Raw genomic sequence first — 19,951 nt, 5'->3', positions numbered from 1 at the left:
TCAACATAGGGCTCCCTCAACGCTCACCTGCTGTTGCTTTCAAGGTGGAGTATGTCAGTGACTGGGGCAGAAGGAAGTGGCAGTGGTGGGTGGAGCCCCAACTTCCAATCTTCAGGTCGCCGCCACCTCCTCCCATCGTCCCCCCTCCACCGGCATCGGCACCTAGTTTTAAAGTGAAACGACGCAAAGTGCTGGATTAACTCAGCTGAATGAATCAGTCTGAGGAAGGGTCTCGATGTCAACTGTCCGTGTTTACCAGAGATCCTGATCCGCTGAATTACTACAGCACTTTGTGTCCTTTTGGTGGGTGAATAAAGGCTCGCCTGTGCATTTTGAAAACCGGGAGCAGGGTTGGAAACCAGAGGTCTAAACAGCCAGGGTGACAGTGGGAGCCAGGATGGGTCGGCAGGTCAGTCCGCTATATCCGATATGTTACAAGGGGGTAATTAAAATGAAGGTTTACTGTATTGTCTTTGAAACACAATTAGGAGAGAAGATTTAAGAGCAAAAGCATTGAAAACTTGGGCTTTCTTTGGTTGAAAAATTCAAATTCCTAGGAGTCAATGTCACCAACACCTTCTCCTGAACCATCCATTGTGGCGACACTTGGTGGCAACCCAAGGGCACAACGAACCATCGGCTCTAGAGGGCGGCGTCTTGGTGTGGGAGACGCTAGTCACAGGGTCGGTACCTGTTGGTATTTAAGGCCGGGCAACGCCCGTGTCCGAGGAGGAGTAGGGAGCTGTATTGGAGAGAATAAACACGTCTAGTGCACACAACTTGTGTCCGGCTGGATTCCTGCGAGTCCCCGCCACATTGGTGACCCCCGACGCCCAGGAGTGTAATCCTGGAAGGGAGATTTTTTTTAAATGCATTCTGCCGTTGCCGCCTACGAGGCCGGAGGACTCAACGCGGTCTACCTGAAGCTGCCTACATTTTGCACCTTGCAGCCGAGGGTTTGGTTTCGACAGGCCGAATCCCAATTTTACATCCGCGGCGTTACAGCTGACGAGACTCGCTATCACTATGTGGTTAGCGCCATTGACCAGCAGACGGCCGGTCGGGTCATTCCTTACCCAGGTAACCCGCTGGTGGCGGGTAAGTACACAGGCCTCAAGGAGCTGCTGCTCCGGATCTACGGGCTGAGCCGAATGCAGCGCGCCTGTCAGGTCCTTAACATGGGCGTGCTTGGCGACTGGATGCCCTCGGCACTCATGAGCGAGGTGCTCATGCTCAAGGGCGACCACCTGCCCTGCACGCTCTTTGAATTTACCTACCTGCAGCAGATGCTGCGAGACATCCGCCGGCAGCTCGCAGGGGAGTTTTGAAGATCCCATCCAGCTAGCGGCCCGAGCTGGAATACCTGGAACCGCTGGAATCCCCGGAATCGTTGGACCGGATTGATTCGTCGCTCGGGCATGCCCAGCGACCCAGGACCACGCCCACAAGAGGGCCACGCCTACAAAAGCCACAGACAAGACAAGTGGCACAGGAGAGGAGGATGGCTGAGCACCAGACCAGACAAGTAGCACAGGAGAGGAAGATGGCTGAGCAGGACTCAGGAGATCCAAAGAGAAGAATCTGGTGTTTTTACCACCAGCGCTGGGGTTCAGCAGCCCGCCAATGCCACCAGCCATGTTCGTTCCCGGGAAATGGCAGCGCTGATCGCCGATAGTCACCACGGTGGCCGGCAGGATCCAGTGACTGCATGTCTGGGACCAGCGCTCGGGGCTCAGATTCTTCGTGGACACCAGGGCGGAGGTCAGCATATTGCCCCCATCTTGACTCGATCTTCGTGCTTGTAAGAGGGGCCCCCGTTAACTGCTGCGAATGACAGTTCAATCCGCACATATGATGTCCGCACGGTTCCTGTCATTTTCGGCCATTTCACCTGGCCATTCATCATCGCAGACGTGGCCCAGCCACTGCTGGGCGCAGATTTTTTGCGGGCGCAGTCGCTCCTCATGGACGTCAGGGGCCAATGTGTCGTCCACACGTGAACTTTTGAGAAGATCTCCTTGCGCTCCACTGCGCCCACCGCACCGGTCATGAACCCCATAGCGACGGTGGACAATGTCTATGCCCAGGTACTGGCTGAGTTTCCGGACATTGTCACCCCCAGGTTCGGCTCGGCTAGCCCGAGGCACGATGTAATGCACCATACTCTGGCCAAATTAGAAGTAGTACAAAATGGAGGATCTTTGCATTTGCAGGGCCTGCTTAGCCTCTTTTTGTGAAAAGTTGCAAGCTGTGAGCTGGTGCCACAAAGTCTTGACCCTAGATGATTATTCAGGATGAGGTGAGGTCCAGATGTCCTTTCCTTTGTTAAAATGTATAAGGACTTTTGCAGAGGAGCTCAGAGGGGGTACAAATGCATGGTCAGGATTGGTCAGATAAGGGGGAGTTGTAAATACTGTTAATTATGTTGCAGTATGTTTGGGACTGTTGTCTTATGATTGGTTAAAGTGTGAAACCTTGTTCCGACTGTTTACAATTACCTGGGAAAATGTTTCTCTACATATGTAAATTATGTTAACTGAGTTCCTGCTAGAACTTTCTGCAGAAACAATGTAATGGGGTACATTGTGATTGGGTTAGGGAACTGTCAATAACTGTATAATGACATCGATATTGGTGATTGGTTTGTAGGGGCTGCCACCCCATCTAGTTTTGCGCCACAGGGTCCGATGACCTATAAAAGAGTGGACCACACGAGGATCGGAGTCAATCTTCTGGAGGGGGGCTTTGGACTGCGTGAGCTTATGGAGGTGTCTGCTTGCACAAGGCTGAAGGGCTTGAACGAGCAGAGACCTGGATCGGACCTGCGGTGGTTAGGTATTGTATAGGGAGTTCATTATTGTTGGAAAGAATAAAGAATAGTTGAACCGGTGCTTGCCTCAGTGTTTTACTGAACTAAACGAAGGAGAGGGGGTAAGCTTCAGGAGCATAATTACAGTATCACAGCTTGGTTTGGGAAAAGTTCCATCTAAAATTGTGTGCGCAGCCCAGACCATCACACAAACGAAAGGTAGACAGAAAATGATGGAGAAACCCAGGTGAGGCAGCATCAATGGAGAGAAGGTATAGGCGACATTTCGGATTGAGACCCTTCTTCAGACTGATTTTGGTGGGGAGGTGGGGTTCAGGAAAAAGAAAGAGACGGAGACAATAGGATTTGTGGGAGAGCTGGGAAGGGAAGGAGGGAGAAAGCAAAGGCTATCAAAAATTAGAGGTCAATGTTCATACCGCTGGGTTGTAAACTACCCAAGCGAAATATGAGGTGCTGTTCCTCCAACTTGCGCTGGGCCTCACTCTGGCAATGGAGGAGGCCCAGGACAGAAAGGTCAGATGGGGAATGAAGTGATGAGCAGTTGCTCCGTCTTTCCAGGTGAGGCAGCGTTCGCCTGCAGCTCCTCCAACCTCATCTACAGCATCCGCTGTTCCAGGTGTCAACTTCTCGACATCTACGAGACCAAGCGCAAGTTCGGCGATCGCTTCGCCCAACATCTCTTCTCAGTTCGTACCAACCAACCTGATCTACCGGTTGCTCAGCACATCAACTCCCCCTTCCATTCCCAAACTGACCCTTCTGCCCTGGGCCTCCTCCATTGCCAGAGTGTGGCCCAGCGCAAATTGGAGGTACAGCACCTCATATTTCGCTTATACACCCCAGTGGTATGAACATTGACTTCTCTAATTTTAAATAGCCCTTGCTTTCTCCCTCTTTGCCCGCCCCAGCTTTCCCACAAAGCCTGCTGTCTCCGCTTCTTCCTTTCTTTTTCCCGCCCCTCCGACATCAGTCTGAAGAAGGGTCTCGACCCAAAACATCGCCTATTCCTTCGCTCCATAGATGCTGCCTCACCCGCTGAGTTTCTCCAGCATTTTTCGTCTACCTTCGATTTTTCCAGCATCTGCAGTTCTTTCTTAAACATCACACAAACCAACTTCCCTTCTATTGAAGATGGACACAAAATGGAGTAACTCAACAGGGCAGGCAGCATTTCTGGAGAGAAAAATAAATGGGTGAAATTTTGGTCGAGACTCTTCTTCTGAAGAAGGGTCTCGACCCAAACGTCACCCATTCCTTCTCTCCAGAGATGCTGCCTGTCCTGCTGAGTTACTCCAGTATTGTGTCTATCTTCGAATTACACCAGCATCTGCAGCTCCTTTCTACTCCCTTCTATTGACTCCATTTATACCTCGCACTGCCTCGGCAATGTCAGCATCATAATCAAGGATGAGTCACACCCTGGCCACGCACTTTGCTCCCCTCTCTTATGAGGAAAAAGGTATAGAAGTGTGAAATGCATGCCAGCAGATTCAAGGACACTTTCTAGCTGTTATCAGGCAACTGAATCATCCTACCACAATCAGAGAGCAGTGCTGAACTACTATCTAACTCTTCGGTGATCCTCAGACTATCCTTGCTTGGACTTTGCTGGCTTTACCCTGCACTAAACGTTATTCACTTATCATGCATCTTTACACTGCAAATGGATCGATTGTAATCATGTATTGTCTTTCTGCTGACTGGTTAGCACACAAAAGCTTTTCACTGTACCTCGGTACTCTTGACAAACTAAACTGAACTGAGATGATGCCTAACTCGAAGCATTTTAGGCATTTCCTGTAATGCTTGAATACAAAACACTGTTTAGGTTATTTATTATCACGTGAAAAGATTTGGTTTGCATGCTATCAAATCAGATAATACTATATGCAAATACAATCAGCCCAAAATTAACTGCAATGGAGAGAGTGAAGGAAAAGATATAGTGCAGAATAAAGTTATCAAATTCTAGTGCCACAATTCCAGAGACAATGTCTAATGTCCTCAATAAGGTGGAGGAGATTCAGACTATACCCTAGCTTCTGGGAGGACTGTTCAGAAATCTGATAAGAGGGGGAACATCTGTGTTCAGAGTCTGGTGGTGCCCAATGGGAGTGGAGAGAAGGAATGACTGGAGTAGAAAATGTCATTGATTCTGTTGGCTTCCCCCCCCCCCCCCCAATGTGTAATGTTAGAGGCTGATGAGCAAACGAGCTAGTTCTGACAAACTGGAAAGTCTGGTTTTGCAATGTTGTTGATTTCACTGTACGATACAATAGAACTTTATTTATTCTAGGATGGAAATTGATCTACCAACAGTCAGAAAACACAAGAAACATAAAATTAAAGTGAGTAGTGGAAAGGATTTGGAATGTACAAAGATTTGGGGAGGAGGGGAAGGGGGAGGGGGTGGAGGGGAGTCAGTCTTTCCCACGGCAGAAGGAAAAGTTGTACAGTTTGATAGCCACAGGGAAGAAGGATCTCCTTTGGCGTTCTAAACAGCATCTTGGTGGAACCAGTCTGTTGCTGAAGGTACTCCTCACGTTTATAAAGACCATATGATTGTAAAATGTCTTGATGGAAGATGTCATGCTAGTCATCACTATTTTAGTTGAGCCTCACCAGAATAGTTCAAGTAACAAAGGCAGGTCAGGGTAGAAGTGGATGAAGAATTAGATTAAATTAAACTGGAGGAACAGGGCCACCCTTGAGGAACAGAATGTTTTTTTGTGAAGTGGTCGACTTTTGTTTCAAAGGGTAAAATAGAATGTCTCTATTTGATGCATGCAAAATTATAAAAGGACTGGACAAGCTAGATGCAGAAAATACTAGCGGAATCAAGGGGTAGGAGGTGAAGACAGGCACAGGTTACTGATTGTGGATCATCAGCCAGGATCACAACGAATGGCAGTACTGGCTCGAAGGGCTGAATGGCCTCCTCCGGCACCTATTTTCTATGTTTCTATATGCTGGCCAGTTGAGTATTTTTTCTTATATTTCCAGATACTGCAGATTTGTGCCCTTTGTTGCATGTTTACATCCCTTTTAACTCATTACGTTGTTAAATTTAGAGTAAACTAAAATGAAAAAGGTGAAGAATTATGTTTGAAGTTACTTGGATCTCATTTTTTTTTAAATGGAGTCGCTGTTTAAGTGCCTTATTTATATTTTAAGATCAAGTCACCATTCAGCAAAAAGATCAACTTCAATATGACTTTAATGATTTGGACGAGAGAATTTAATGCAACATCTCCAAGTTTGCGGATGACACGAAGCTGGGGGGCAGTGTTAGCTGTGAGGAGGATGCTAGGAGGCTGCAAGGTGACTTGGATAGGTTGGGTGAGTGGGCAAATGCATGGCAGATGCAGTATAATGTGGATAAATGTGAGGTTATCCACTTTGGTGGCAAAAAAAGGAAAGTAGACTATTATCTGAATAGTGGCCGATTACGAAAAGGGGAGATGCAACGAGACCTGGGTGTCATGGTACACCAGTCATTGAAAGTAGGCATGCAGGTGCAGCAGGTAGTGAGAAAGCGAATGGTATGTTAGCATTCATAGCAAAAGGATTTGAGTATAGGAGCAGGGAGGTTCTACTGCAGTGAGACCACACCTGGAGTATTGCGTACAGTTTTGGTCTCCTAATCTGAGGAAAGACATTCTTGCCATAGAGGGAGTACAGAGAAGGTTCACCAGACTGATTCCTGGGATGTCAGGACTTTCATATGAAGAAAGACTGGATAGACTCGGCTTGCACTCGCTAGAATTTAGAAGATTGAGGGGGGATCTTATAGAAACTTACAAACTTCTTAAGGGGTTGGACAGGCTAGATGCAGGAAGATTGTTCCCGATGTTGGGTAAGTCCAGAACAAGGGGTCCCAGTTTAAGGATAAGGGGGAAATCTTTTAGGACCGAGATGAGAAAAAAAAATTTCACACAGAGAGTGGTGAATCTCTGGAATTCTTTGCCACAGAAGGTAGTTGAGGCCAGTTCATTGGCTATATTTAAGAGGGAGTTAGATGTGGCCCTTGTGGCTAAAGGGATCAGGGGGTCTGGAGAGAAGGCAGGTACAGGATACTGAGTTGGATGATCAGCCATGATCATATTGAATGGCGGTGCAGGCTCGAAGGGCCGAATGGCCTACTCCTGCACCTACTTTCTATGTTTCTATGTTTACTGAATTTGATTAAATTTATGTTATTGCTTGATTTTTTCCCTCAAAGCAACCACAGGTAGTATAATTTAAGGAAGTGGATATACCGAGTGTGACCATACGAGGGGGCTAAATTACGTACTGCCACAGCCTCATCTCCTGAAAGTATTTTTTTTGAAAGGGCCATCTTTTACAGGAAACTTGTTTCTTACAGTAGTCAGCTTTCAATTAATTCCTGCAATTTCCTTCAAATATTTGTTTTTTTACCAGTAGATTAATAAGGATGTTAAAATATAAATGAATCTACAATCTGAAAAATTTTGAAAGACAAACTTGAAAGTGAAGAAACCTCATCTGTAGAATAATTGAAAAGGCTTTGAGGGGAAAAAGGTCAGAAAGGTGTTGATTTTAGGCATTTAACTACCTACTGCTATGTCATTTATATCAAAGAAAATTCATTTAAAAAATCCACATGATTATTAATGAGAAACGTACCTGTGGCAAAGCATCCTCTGAAGCAGAAAAGAAGTAGGTATACACAATCATTTCTGATGCCACTTCAAAGAACTTCTCCTGATGGGAGCAAAATTGTAAGAATGCCAAATGGTTAAAAATACTGTTCTCCATTCCTCCCCTCTATTAACCAAAACAAAAAATCCAAAGCAATACAAAAATACAAATGTTTTCCAGATATCATTTACTGACTAATTCTATATATCTATAACTTGAACACATGGAATTGCCAGCATTTCTTGGTGTAAATGCTGCCGTTTCCTGTGTGTACACAAAAGCTTTGAGAGTACAGAGCAAGATCGGTTATGCCCACTGGAGTCAAGTGGTAAATGCGCACTTGCTGAGATTTCCAGCAAAAAAGTTACTCTTGGAAATGGGTTACATCTCGTGGAAAATTAAACGTAATAAGTCCAAGGAACAGCCCTACGCTCAACAGGATCTGCTCATCAAATTATTTACTATTTCATTCAAAATTGCAATGCAATATTAAAACAGCAGGGACTGTTGTACGTTGTGCTTCATTGAGCCATACAAATTTATAGCACAGAGGCAGGTTGGCCCAGGCTATTGGTATTAGCTTTGATAGAATAACTGAAAAAACAAAAGAAAATATCAGTGAATTCAGAAAAAACATTATTTCATATATTCCAGGATTAATCATGTAAACTTGTATGGTGCACCCTGCCTTAAACAACCAATCTGTACATATTTACGATCACTTTACATTCGTACTCATTTCGCCAAATTTCAAATTTCAAGATCCTTTCCATACAACAATTTTCAATGTTGGTGGCAGATTGAGTTAGCACTGGGCTTTGGGTTCATTTATTCCAATCCAAGCAAATCAAAATTATCCAAACTCATCCTTAATAGTTCAGCAAATTTCAAAATGTTCAGTTAGATTTTCTTATCATACTTTACATTTTTTAGGATATCTCAATCAATTAACCCTGAAAATCCCTGCCCATAACACACACCTTAATCATGTCATTGACCACTTTCTTAAAGTCGCCAAATTTGTGAATAATTTTAGCTTTTATCAAACAATCTGGTTGCCCAAATTAACTTGTCTTTTTCCAAGAAAATCATTAATTTTATATTATGTTTTCTAAATACTAAGAGCATGTTTGAAGTTGACTGCAAATGTACTTATTAAGTTATTCAGTTTGCGACTTCCAAACAAAACGTAGTACAATATTGGCTGCTCTGGAAGCTCGTATAATAATTGGCATGTTTGCAAGAAAGCAGCAAGAGCTTATGTTCTCTCAAGCAGCTTAATATCTATGCTATGAGTGCCATTCACTTTTAACATTGGTGGCCCCACATGCTGGAAATCTTCATAATTTCTCTGGATTGGCCAATTTAAATAGGATGGATTAAGACCCAGGTTTCTTTACATTTATATTCTTCTTATAATTTTCTAAAATTATGGCAGGTGATTAAGAAAACGTGATGAATGCAGTTCTACATTTAAAATAAACACTAATTTTCACACCTTCAGAGGAGATTCACCACCAACGTAAACAAAGAAAACCAGATGCCTCTGTTGCCTGTGATCAAAGAGTTGTTGAGTGGGAAGTGATCTCACTAACGGTCTATTAAAACAAACAAAATATATCAATGTCACAATTTTCAAAACGCATGTTTATTATTGGTTCTACATGTCAATACCTCACAATTAAGATTTGATGGTTCACAATAAACTCTTGTGAACCATCACAATAAGTGCAACCTCTTCTGATGCAGACTTTATTCTGTTGGTTTACATTTATTATAAGTTTCAAACACAAGCTCGGCTTCTCTATAGTGCACACGTGAACATTCTTCGAAACTAAACCCTATTAATAAGGCACGCTTGAAATGTTGGTGCTATTAAGACTGCCATATTTTTTGGACTATTAGATATTATTCCAACATTACGTTATGCAGAAGTATAATAATTTTTGCAGTCAACCTACTAAGCTTCAAGGGAGCATGGGAACCTTGATTTTAGCGGGCAAGGAGAGCGAGAAGCAGCACTGAATGACGTGCTCAAATATTTTAGCTTTTGGCACTGTCGGTGAACCATCTTACACATCAAAGTTTACAAAAGATGAGTGCAGCATTGGAATGGTTGCCACAAATTTTTCATATATTTAAAATATCAAAAATATCTGAAAACATGGTATCCAGCAAAATTAAGACGATCTATGCTTTTCATCATCTATTTGCCGGTTCAGTGAGAGAACCAGTGCAAGAAACTCACTCCCTTCCCATGTCTCCCAACAGTTGACAATAGAACATTATCCAAAGCATAAAACAAATCCTTTGGCATTTATGGATATAAAGGCAAGGAGTAGGCACTTACAAAGCATACAAACATTGCAGTTTTTATTAGACAAACTAGCATTAGCTGCTAACATTTTGGAGACTATTCCTATAAATGTTATGGCAATTTTGCTCCTCTGTTTTTCAACTGTACCCATCTCCGTTAACTTTTTTTACATTTCTTTAATCTCATTTTTCTTTGGCAGAGATTGAAGCGAAGTGGAGAAAGGTCGAAATGCTAAGGCAGCATTTACGGAAGTTCTACATAAACATCACCTCTAATCCTTCGTTAATCAAAGAATAAGTAATGATGAAAACAGTGAGTGCCATATCTCCACGACGCATGACACCCAATGATAGACACAAAATGCTGGAGTAACTCAGCGGGACAGGCAGCATCTCTGGAGAGAAGGAATAGGTGACGTTTCCGGACGAGACTCTTCAGACTGATACCTTTGTTCAACCACATCTTTCCTTTGAAAACTTTAGTCGTATTTTTTCCACATCTATCACCTATTACTATTAAACCTCTATTCACTTTCCTTTCAATCCCAAGGACTATTCAGCCAGAGATCTCCTCATTGTGAATTTACAGAGAACATGTATTTCTCACACAAAGACTCCATTAAAAAAGATACATACACAATGAATTTTGAGCTAAACTCCTGAACCTTAGCATTTATTTCTGATTAATTTTTCATCTAGTTTCTCAATTCCATATACTTCTTCACTCCTCACACTCTCTGCAACCCAATATACATTCGTTTTTTCAAATTTCCAGTTCTGTTAAAAAGTTAAAATTGCACCCCAAGGAGGTCAAAGTATTAAAAATGAAGACATACATTAATGCCCGTCACATTACCCAATTGAATCAATCTCTTAATTTATGACTCAAGTTAAAAAACATGAAACTGATATGATAGTTCTAGGACAAAACTTTACTGAATGAGCCACTAAAATATAGAAAGTTTAAACATTGCGTCTGATTACATGGAATGAGAGTAAGCATGCAACTGAAAGTAGGCACACAGGTACAGCAGGCAGTGAAGAAAGCTAATGGCATGTTGCCTTCATAACAAGAGGAGTTGAGTATAGGAGCAAAGAGGTCCTTCTGCAGTTGTACAGGGCGCAAGTGAGACCACACCTGGAGTGTTGTGCGCAGTTTTTGGTCTCCAAATTTGAGGAAGAACATTCTTGCTATTGAGGGAGTGCAGCGTCGGTTCACGAGGTTAATTCCCGGGATGGCGGGACTGTCATATGTTGAAAGAATGGAACGACTGGGCTTGTATACACTGGAATTTAGAGGATGAGAGGTTATCTTATTGAAACATAAGATTATGGGATTGGATACGCTAGAGACAGGAAACATGTTCCCGATGTTGGGGGAGTCCAGAACCAGGGATCACAGTTTAAGAATAAGGAATTGGCCATTTTGAATGCAGAAAAAACTTTTTCACCCAGAGAGTTGTGAATCTGTGGAATTCTCTGCCTCAGAAGGCAGTGGAGGGCAATTCTCTGGATGCTTTCTGGAGAGAGTTAGATAGAGCTCTTAAAGATAGCAGAGTCAAGGGATATGGGGAGAAGGCAGGTACTGACTGTGGATGACCAGCCATGACCACAATGAATGGCGGTGCTGGCTCGAAGGGCCGAATGGCCTACTCCTGCACCCATTGTCTATTGTCTCTTGAATGAATGGTAACAAATTGCAGAATAATGTACAAAGGAAATGATTGAGCCTCTTTGACAATGCAAGCATGCCAGCACTTTGTCATCTAAATACTTCTAATACAATCAAAAGTAATTTTGGAAACAATGGAATTACAAGTCTTCACAGACAACCAAATAGTTCATATACATTTGTTAATCAAAGAATGAATCATGGGCCAAAAAAGTAAAATTCTCCTGCTCTTCAAATTAATGTCATATGATCTTTTGTATCCACCTGAGGGGGGTAAACAGGGCACCTGTTGAATATTCAACCAAATGATGAGACTTTTGACAGTATAGCACTACTCAGTCAGTCACTGGAGTGCATCTCCAGTGACTCAAACCTCAACCTTTTGATTTGAGGCCCATGTGTTTAGTTTAGTTTTGAGATATAGCATGGAAAGAGTCTCTTCGGGCCACCGAATCTATGCTGACGATTGATCACCCACACTACTTCCATGTCATCCCACTTTTGCATTGTACGCACTGAAGCAATTTACAGAAGTCAATTAACCTACAAACCTGTACGTCTTTGGAAAGTGGGAGGAAATCTGGAAGAAACCCACGCAGTCACAGGGAGAACATGCAAACTCCACAAAGAGCAACAGCGGTCAGGATTAAGCCCAGGTCGCTGGCACCATGGCGAAGTAACTCTATCGCTGCACCACTGTGCTTTTAGCTTAGCCAAAACAGTAATTTTACTGTTAACCCAAAATTTCAAAAGGAAGAAAATTTTACTCACCCCGACACCCTGTTAGAAAATTCAATTATATCCTCTTTGGTACGAGGTCCTCTGTAATTATATGCAAGATCTCCCTTTAACCTATGAATAAAAAAAACACACAACTTGATCCAACACAAATATGAGAGTTTATCAAGCATCACCCCACTGCTACGGGTGCTATAGGTTCACTCTGAAGGACAAATAACCTAAATGGGCGCTAAAGCCCATCGTTAGTAAGTATGCAGATGATACTAAGATAGGTGGTGTTGTGGATAATGAAGTAGATTTCCAAAGTCTACAGAGGCCATTTGGGCCATTTGGAAGAATGGGCTGAAAGATGGCAGATGGAGTTTAATGCTGATAAGTGTGAGGTGCTACATCTTGGCAGGACAAATCAAAATAGGACGTACATGGTAAATGGTAGCGAATTGAGGAATGCAGTTGAACAGAGGGATCTAGGAATAACTGTGCATAGTTCCCTGAAGGTGGAATCTCATGTAGATAGGGTGGTAAAGAAAGCTTTTGGTATGCTAGCCTTTATAAATCAGAGCATTGAGTATAGAAGTTGGGATGTAATGTTAAAATTGTACAAGGCATTGGTGAGACCAATTCTGGAGTATGGTGTACAATTTTGGTCGCCCAATTATAGGAAGGATGTCAACAAAATAGAGAGAGTGCTGAGGAGATTTACTAAAATGTTGCCTGGGTTTCAGCAACTAAGTTACAGAGAAAGGTTGAATAAGTTAGGTCTTTATTCTCTGGAGCGCAGAAGGTTAAGGGGGGGGACTTGATAGAGGTCTTTAAAATTATGAGAGGGATAGACAGAGTTGACGTGGACAAGCTTTTCCCATTGAGAGTAGGGAAGATTCAAACAAGAGGACATGACATCAGAATTAAGGGACAGAAGTTTAGGGGTAACATAAGGGGGAACTTCTTTACTCAGAGAGTGGTAGCTGTGTGGAATGAGCTTCCAGTGGAAGTGGTGGAGGCAGGTTTGATTTTATCATTTAAAAATAAATTGGATAGGTATATGGATGGGAAGGGAATGGAGGGTTATGGTCCGAGTGCGGGTAGATGGGACTAGGGGAAAATAATTGTTCGGCACGGACTTGTAGGGCCGAGAGGGCCTGTTTCCATGCTGTAATTGTTATATGGTTATATGGTTATCAATAACATGGAATTCACCATCTTCATCAGATCCAGGCTGCTATTAGGATATGATAAAAAAAAGATTTGTTTTCATTTTAACAAATGCCATTGATGCAGGAAGCTTGGGGTTAGATCTATTGATCCTCTACTTCATGCTTGCATTGCTCAAAATTACCTAAATTGCTCAGTAGTTTAGACTTTAAAGAGAGATACAGTGTGGCAACATACCTTTGGCCAACCGAGTCCGCGCCGACCAACGATCACTATCCTACACACTAGGTACAATTTACAACTTTTACCAAAACCAATTAACCTACAAAACTATTTCTTTAGAGTGTGGGAGTAAACCAGAACACCGAGAGAAAACCCACAAGGTCACATGGAAAAAGTAGAAACTCTGTACAGGCAGCACCCATAATTAGGATTGACCCCCAACAGGTCTCTGGTGCTGCAAGGCTGCAATTCTATTGTGCTGCCCTTAATTGTGAACGTTCCATATAATGCAAGTCTTTTCTGTATTCCAAAACTAGCATTTTGCGAACAAACAGAATTTAAACGCATTACATTTTATGCATCAGAAACAATTAGGCCCCAACCTAATCTGTCCACCATTATACTTTACATGAGTGCTCCACCAGCATCTGCAATACTATACACAAAAATGAATATATTTTGAAATATACACAAAAAGTATTCTAGAAAGGAATTTGATATAATTATTAAAAGTGGTATATTGTTCTAATTTCTGGCAATCTGATCTAAGGAACAGTTGAGTGCCAATCACCCTGGAGGGTCTAGAGTTACATCTAGATCAAGGAATTTGTCCCCCTCTCTCACCTTGTTTTTTTAAAATTAGTTTAGTAGAGATACAATGTGGAAACAGGCCCTTTGGCCCACCAAGTCTGCACCGACCAGCATTCACCCCTACACTCGATCTAACCTACACATTGGGAACAATTTACAGACTTCAATTAATCTACAAACTTGCACGTCTTTAGAATGTGGGAGGACGGAGGAATTGGGAGTAGGGGATGGAGTCCTTACAGGAAGCAGGGTGGGAAGAAGTGTAGTCTAGATAGCCATGTGAGTCAGTGGGTTTATAGTGTATGTCGTTCAATAGTCTATCACCTGCAATGGAGATAGTGAGGTCAAGAAATGGTAGAGAAGTGTCGGAAATGGTCCAGGTGTATTTGAGTGCCGGATGGAAGTTAGTGGCGAAGTTGATGAAGTCAGTGAGTTGTGTGTGGGTGCAGGAAGTAGTACCAATGCAATCGTCGATGTAGCGGAGGTAGAGGTTGGGGATGGGGCCCTGGTACATCTCGAACAAGGATTGTTCGACGTACCCTACAAAGAGGCAGGCATAGCTGGGGCCCATGCATGTGCCCATATTTTTATGGAGGAAATGGGAGGAGTCAAATGAAAAATTATTAAGGGTAAGGAGGAGAGTATCTGTAGACGGGGATTGGTTGGTTCTCCGGTCGAGAAAGAACCAGAGGGCTTTGAAACCACCCTGGTGGGGGATGGAGGTGTGGAGTGACTGGACGTCCATGGTGAAGATGAGGGGGGGGCCTAGAGAATGGAATGCCCGGAGACGACGGAGAGTGTCTGAGGTGTCTTGAACTTAGGTCGGGAGGGATTTAACCAGGGAGGATAGGATGGAGTTGAGGTATGTGGAGATGAGTTTGGTAGGGCACGAACAGGCAGAGACAATGGGTCTACCAGGACAGTCAGGTTTGTGGATTTTGGGGAGAAGGTAAAATCGGGCTGTATGGGGCTGGGGAACGATGAGGTTGGAGGCTTGGGGGGGGCAGGGAGCCGGAGTTGATTAAGTCAATTGGATGTTATGGACTTCTATAGATAAGGCAAGCACAGCTAGTGATGTTTACAAAACACTGAAGAAAGAAGACTTCGGAATCTTGGAAAATAGTTAGATGTATTCAAGTATTTGCCAGTTTGTTTTAGAAAAGACCTTCAAAATAAATGGATTGTTTTTAAGCTAGATGTGCCGATAGCCAGCTCTGCACTTGGATAACGATCTGGTAGTTAGCCAGGAGGATTAACCCATGGAGCAAGCGACAGGCGAGTACGAAGAGGAGCCACAAGGGGGAGCTGTGGAGTCAGAAGAGAGAAGATATGGAAGAGAGACCAAGCAAACTGAGAAGGGAGAAGCAGCCTACGTAGAAAGATGCCAGATGGTTAGAGAAAAGTTCTGGAAGCAGATGATCAAGAACATTTAAATTCAGAACAAACTAATGGAATCCAAAGAGAATGCGATGATACTGCAATATAATCAGGAGCAATTGCTCAGCCTTGGTCTCGAGGTTGGAGAAAAGCAAGACGCATTGCTGAAAGCGCTAATGCCCGAGGAAGAGCTCAAAAGACACACCCAGTGGTTCCAAGAAAAAGTGGATTTTTTTTGAGTGGTTTTGTAGAGTATGTGAGGAAGTAGTTATTTGAGATGGAACAACTTACGCACTCTACACTCAGAAGTGCGATGCAACAAGTTGTTGAAGTGGGAGAAGAAATTGGACCACAGGATAGTATTTCAAACGTCTCAACACAAAGATCTGGATGAAAATCTGGTTCTGTAGCCAGTTCAACTACAAGGGTCTCTGGTCAAAGGGAAGCCTTGGAGGAAAAATATGAGATTCAGGAACAAGAAGAACAGCTGATGAGAGGCTAAGGAATTAAGTGAACGAAAAAGGCAGTTGAGGAAGGAGAAGGAACGGCTGGAAATAGCCACGAGACTGGCAGTTGCCGGAGCAAGGTGGGAGATATTGAAGGGCCAAGGATCATGATGTGGCGAGAGTATCTCAGAAGAAAAGTTCCTTAATAGGAATGAAAGCAGCACCTAAATTGAACCCACAGCCAGAGTCACTCTGGTCTCGCGACTCAGAGCTAGCACCAAATGGGTGGGTGGGCGGCAAAACTTCATTTAGTAACAAGGAGATAGACCGAAACAAATAACTTTTGGGCTGTCTGTTGAGGCTCGTAATAAGTCGGCGACCCAGTACTCTTCTCAGAAGCCTGTTCACTGTTCCTCTGAGTCCAATGAGGGATTTAAACAAGAAATCTGTGAATTAGTGAGGAATCAAATGAGAATTAGCGAGTCTCTAGCTCAACATAATATCTCTTCCACTTTACCTCCAATTGAAATTCCTAAGTACGACAGTGATCCTTTGCAATATGAAACTTTCATAGACCAGTTCATGGAGGGAGTGGTAATGAAAACTACTAATGAAAGAGATCGCTTACGATTTCTGGAGCATTACACAAACGGATATCCAAAGCAGCTTGTTGGAGGTTGTCGGAATTTGCCTGCAGGTGAGGGCTATCATACGGCAAGAGACTTGCTTAGAGAACATTTTGTTAATGAACACCAGATTGCTAATGCATACATGAAGAAGGCCTATGCTTGGACAGCTTCAAGGCAGAAGACGCGAAAGCATTGCATGAGTTCGCGATATTTCATAGAAATTGTTGTTGCTCAATGAAACATCTCAACTACATGCAAGAAATGAATGTTGTTAGTAATATGAGAATTATCGTTCTAAAATTGCCCTATAGGCTTAGAGAAAGGTGGAGAGATAGAGTGGGTCTGATACTGGAAGTTGAGAAACGAGAAGCCATGCTTCCCGACCTGGTGAATTTCATGGAAAAGGAAGTATGGTTAATGTCAAATCTACGCCATGGGAATATTGAAGATCCTAAACCAGCAAATGTTAAAGATTCTTCTACCTTTACTAAAACAAAAGGAAAATCAGGACCCAAGGAAAGTAATTTTGCTACCGCTGTAATACCTGTAGTAACAACAGGTGAGAAGAAAAGAGACACATCTGCCATTAAGCCACGAGGTTTTTGTTTGTTATGTGATGAGGTTGGTCACACCATAAGGTGGTGTCGAAAATTCAAGAAGGAATATAAAGAAAAGATGGATTTCTTAAAGGAGAAGTGAATCTGCTTTGGATGTTTGAAGAAAGGACATGGTTAAAGACTGCAAGAGTCGTATAACTTGTAATAAGTGCATCAAGATCATCCTGAATGACCTCATACTGAACAGAAGAATACGGAAAAGAAGCCAGAGCAGATAGAACAGAAGGAGAAGCCAGCTACTAGTGATGCTGTTACCTCACCTCAAAAAATGCACATATTGGGGTCAAGGTAGAAACCTGTATTTTCTCCACCTTACTAGTAAAGGTAAGGAGCAGCCAGGGAAATACAGTGTTGCAAACATATGCTTTTTTGGATCATGGGAGCTTGGCTACCTTTTGCACAGAAAGCTTGATGAGAAGGCTGGACATCACAGGAGAAAAGACTAAGATTCTAATGCATACCATGAATGAGAAATCCTGCGATAGTCATCATATTACAGGTATGGAAATATCCAGTCTGGAGGAAGACAATTTTATACAAATATCTGATGTGTTTGCACATGAGACCATGCCTGTTTCTCATCTAAATATACCCAAGCAAGAAGACTTGAAACAACGGCCTTACTTGAAGGATGTCGAGACACCTAAAATAAATTCTGGTATCGACCAACTTATTGGAACGAATGCTTTGAAGGCATTGGAGCCTAGAGTTTGTCAGCAGTCTCGGGGACAGACCATTTGCGGTGAGGACCTTACTCGGATGGGTTATCTATGGCTCATTGAGAAGAAACAACAGAAACAGGAACGAGAATAACAACCCTGCTGCTGCTGTCAATCAAATATCTACTGATAAATTAGAAGAGCTATTGATCAAGCAATACAATCACGACTTCAATGAAAGTACCAGTAAAGAATCAGAAGAAATGTCCAGAGAGGAGTTAAAGTTTTTGTATATTATGAACTACTCAGTAAAGATGATAGATGGACACTATTGTCTAGACTTGCCTTTCAAACAGGAAAGTATTAGCCTGCCGAATAATTGTCACATTGCAGAACAGCGCACCCAGAATCTGAAATGCAAGTTTGACAAGAATACGAAATTTCATGAAGAATATCCATCTTTCCTAAAGGACATGATTGACAATGATTATGCTGAAATGGTAACAACAGACCAGCTGAATCGAAGTGACGGAGAGTTACGGTATATTCCACACCATGGGGTGTTTCACTCAAAGAAGGGGACCTTGAGGATGGTCTTTTGACAGTGCTGCAGTCTTCAATGGAATATCAATTAACTGTCAACTACTACAGGGTCCGGACCTTACCTACTCACTCATTGGCGTTTTTATTAAATTCAGACAAGAACTGGTTGCTTTGATGGCTGATATTAAAGCAATGTTTCATCAAGTGAGAGTATCAGAAAAGCATATTGACTATTTGCGATTCCAATGGTAGCCTGATGGGGATGCACAACAAGATCTTGTTGAATATCGGATGAAGATACATCTCTTTGGAGCGGTATCATCACCAAGTTACGTAAACTTTGCATTAAGGAAGACCGCCGAGGACAATAAAGCTCATTTTCCAGAAGAAGTGACAAACACAGTAGAGAATAATTTCTATGTGGATGATTGTTTAAAATCCATGTCTACGGAACAAGAAGCAATTCAAATGGTAAAACATCTGACTTCCTTCTGCAGTAAAGGAGGATTCACGCTTTCCAAGTGGATCAGCAACAGCCGTGTTGTGTTGGAAAGCATTCCACTAGATGACAGAGCCAAGGGGACCAGGGAGTTGGATTTGTACAAAGACAATTAGCCAATGGAAAGAGCACTGGGATTGCACTGGTGCTTTAAAACAGATGTGTTCAAGTTCAGAATCTCGATTCAAGAGCGACCATGTACTAGAAGGGGTATCCTATTCGTGATTGGTTCCGTTTATGACCCTTTGGGATTTCTTGCACCATTTACACTGCCAGCCATTGATTTTGCAGGATCATTGCAAGGAAAAACTTGGATGGGATGAGAGTGTAACAAAAACTTCCTCTCAGTGATGGACAGAATGGTTAACAGATCTCAACACGATCTCAGAATTCAAAATGGACCAGTGCATGAAGCCTACAAACTTTGGTCGAATCAGATATGCACAACTGCATCAGACGCAAGTGAAAGTGGCTACGGTACTGTTTCATATCTAAGACTGGAAAATGATATCAAGGAAGTACATGTTGCATTCTTAATGGGAAAGGCCAGAGTGGCACCATTGAAGCAAATGACGATTCCCAGAATGGAACTTACTGCCGCAGTCTTAGCTGTAAAAGTTGACAGAATACTGCAAAAGGAACTGCAGCTTCAGCTGGACAAATCTATCTTCTGGACTGATAGTACTACAGTGCTTAAATACTTTAACAATGAGAACAAGCGTTTTCTAACATTTGTAGCAAACAGAATCTCTTACGTAAGGAGAGCTACTAATGTATCAGAGTGGAAATAGGTTAACACAAAGGAAAATCTTGCGGATGAAGCTTCTAGAGGAATAACAGCAGATCGCTTCTTAAGCAATAAGAGATGGATCAATGGACCAGAGTTTCTCCGTAAGCCAGACAGAGAATGGCCAAAGCTTGAGTTGGGATTTGAAATCCCGAAATTAAACAAAATGTTACAGTGAATGTTATTGCTAAGGATTCATCGAACATAA

The 19,951-nt window shown here is 42.7% G+C and overlaps 1 protein-coding gene across 2 annotated transcripts in view; it reads right to left on the bottom strand.

The window, feature by feature from the left end:
- Positions 1-19,951, bottom strand: part of tmx3 (thioredoxin related transmembrane protein 3) — a 116,489-nt gene that overhangs the window by 58,111 nt on the left and 38,427 nt on the right. For both annotated transcript variants that reach the window (XM_033018933.1, XM_033018934.1), the window contains 3 exons: positions 12,252-12,332; positions 8,991-9,090; positions 7,478-7,555 (listed from right to left, as the gene is read on the bottom strand). In XM_033018933.1, coding sequence (XP_032874824.1) covers positions 7,478-7,555; positions 8,991-9,090; positions 12,252-12,332 — 259 coding nt within the window. The remainder of the gene's footprint in view (positions 1-7,477; positions 7,556-8,990; positions 9,091-12,251; positions 12,333-19,951) is intronic.

This window comes from Amblyraja radiata, chromosome 4, assembly GCF_010909765.2.
Source record: "Amblyraja radiata isolate CabotCenter1 chromosome 4, sAmbRad1.1.pri, whole genome shotgun sequence".
In the NCBI taxonomy this organism is placed as follows: Eukaryota; Metazoa; Chordata; class Chondrichthyes; order Rajiformes; family Rajidae; genus Amblyraja; species Amblyraja radiata.
This window is presented reverse-complemented; position numbering and strand designations above follow the sequence as displayed.